We start from the raw sequence: 1,955 nt of genomic DNA, 5'->3' as shown, positions 1-1,955 counted from the left end.
GTATATATATATATTTATATTTTACATATTTTAGTTACGTTATTAGAACTATTTCTAAGTGTGCAAGAATGAATATGATATGTAAACCCTGAAACCCTGAACCCTAAACCCTGTATCATTTGTTAGCACTGTTTTTTTTATTTGTATAAACGCAACATGTCAAGGTCATGAGATCAAAATATTAAATTCTACATTGCAAATGTGTCTACTTGTATGCATCAATTATTATCCCAATTTAATTCTTAAAAGAAATATAAAAAAAGTACCATAATGACACGTGATGCACATGTAATGGCGACCGTAATCGTTAAATTTGATAAAAAAAGCCAAACATTGGATTTATATGAGTGTAAGAGCCTTTTTTTGGAAATTGTAGGGGATATTCAAGTTAAAATTGCTGAATTTGAAGAAAATAAACATGCAGATGTCAAGGACGAATGCGAAAAATTAATTACACATATATTGGAAGAAAAAGAGAAACATAAAGAGTGTTATACTAAAGGGTTTCCATATCCTAACTTAGTTGATAATGAACATATAAAATCTTTTTATCGGATATGTAATGCAAAAACTAATTGTAATTTCATCTCACCACAATATATAGAACTTATTAAATTAAAAGATGATACAGAAATATCCTGCAAAAGTGATCAAGACTCTGTAATAAAAAATGTAAAAGAACCAAAAGGAAATGCGGGTGAAGGAGCATCACAACCGAATGTAGAAGACCCTAAAATAATAACTCCAGAAACAATTCCTCCTCAAAGGAATACACATAAAAGTAACTCCCTAAATTGTAATGCGCTTGACTGGCAAGCTGTTGGCAGTCAAACCGATGAAGATCATCTCTCTGTTGATAAAGATATTGCTGTGTTTTCTACCACAGAATATCGTGCTGCGAAATTTCTATTAATGAAAAACCTGGTGATAGAAGTTCCCCTCATATAGCTACTTATAGAGCAGATGATTTTATGATATCCCTTTCTTCTGTAGGTATTGCTGGCGCAGGGGATACTACTGCACCATCTCACCATGCACCTAGTGTTAAAAGTAATATTGAAAATGCTTCTCATAGTGAAGTTGATGTTACTAAAGCTGCTGATAATACACACAGTGACAGTAAAGGTGCTTGTGATGCAGTTTCGAATGTTGAAGCTAAAAAGGATAAGGCCCCATGTAATGATAATCCCGGTAAGAGTGGCTCTTGTCAGGTAGTTGCTGGTGGAACATCTTGCAGTGAGGTAAGTAGTGAAACATCTTATATTGAAGAAAGTACTTGTAAAACACATATTAGGGAAATAATTGTAGATAAGAATATCAGAAGTACTTATCATGATGCAAATAATTCATTATGTGCACGTGATTTAACTTCTAGTGATAAAAACTCTTTCCCTCATACAAATGGTCAGGAGATACAGGGTATTCAAGGTTCTCCTGCTAGTGTATCTACTTCTACGGAATTACAAAGGGACAGTTCTCCTCAAAGTGAAGCGGGCACTGGACAAGAAATACCTAATCTAGGAAGTCAAGTACAAACAGTAAAGACACAAGATGATGAAAAATCCCATAAAAAACCTCACTCAAATATGGTACATGATACACAAATCCAACCATCACAAAATCAGGGAGATCATCAAGTCTCAACACAAGGTTCACATCATGGAAATCAGGAATCATCTGGAGGTAAACATTATTTAAAAGATATACATTCTCAACTATATGTTCAAAATTATATTGATATCATGCACAACAGTTATACCGCGAAGTGCATAAATATAATGTATATAATTTACATACCTTTAGCATGTTACATAGTACATATACTTACAAATTCTATATTGTTACAGGTGAACCTAATAGTGCGAATAATGATAGTGAAGCTTTAGGAAGTTTACGAAATAATCCAAGTGGAGCAGGGGCTACAGGGGATGCAGTTACCACTGGAAGTTATAATG

At 33.6% G+C, this 1,955-nt stretch overlaps 1 protein-coding gene across 1 annotated transcript; it reads left to right on the top strand.

Annotated features, from left to right (window-relative positions):
• Positions 1-326: 326 nt before the first annotated feature.
• PCYB_004650 (CYIR protein) lies at positions 327-1,191 on the top strand (the record flags this gene model as incomplete). Its single annotated transcript, XM_004227886.1, has 2 exons — positions 327-924; positions 994-1,191. Coding segments are annotated over 2 exons (795 nt in total), but the record flags the coding sequence as incomplete, so codon positions are not given.
• Between the last annotated feature and the right edge of the window lie 764 nt (positions 1,192-1,955).

Source organism: Plasmodium cynomolgi (assembly GCF_000321355.1).
Source record: "Plasmodium cynomolgi strain B DNA, scaffold: 0546, whole genome shotgun sequence".
In the NCBI taxonomy this organism is placed as follows: domain Eukaryota; phylum Apicomplexa; class Aconoidasida; order Haemosporida; family Plasmodiidae; genus Plasmodium; species Plasmodium cynomolgi.
Note: the sequence above shows the minus strand (reverse complement) of the source record. Positions and strands in the feature narration are given on the sequence as shown.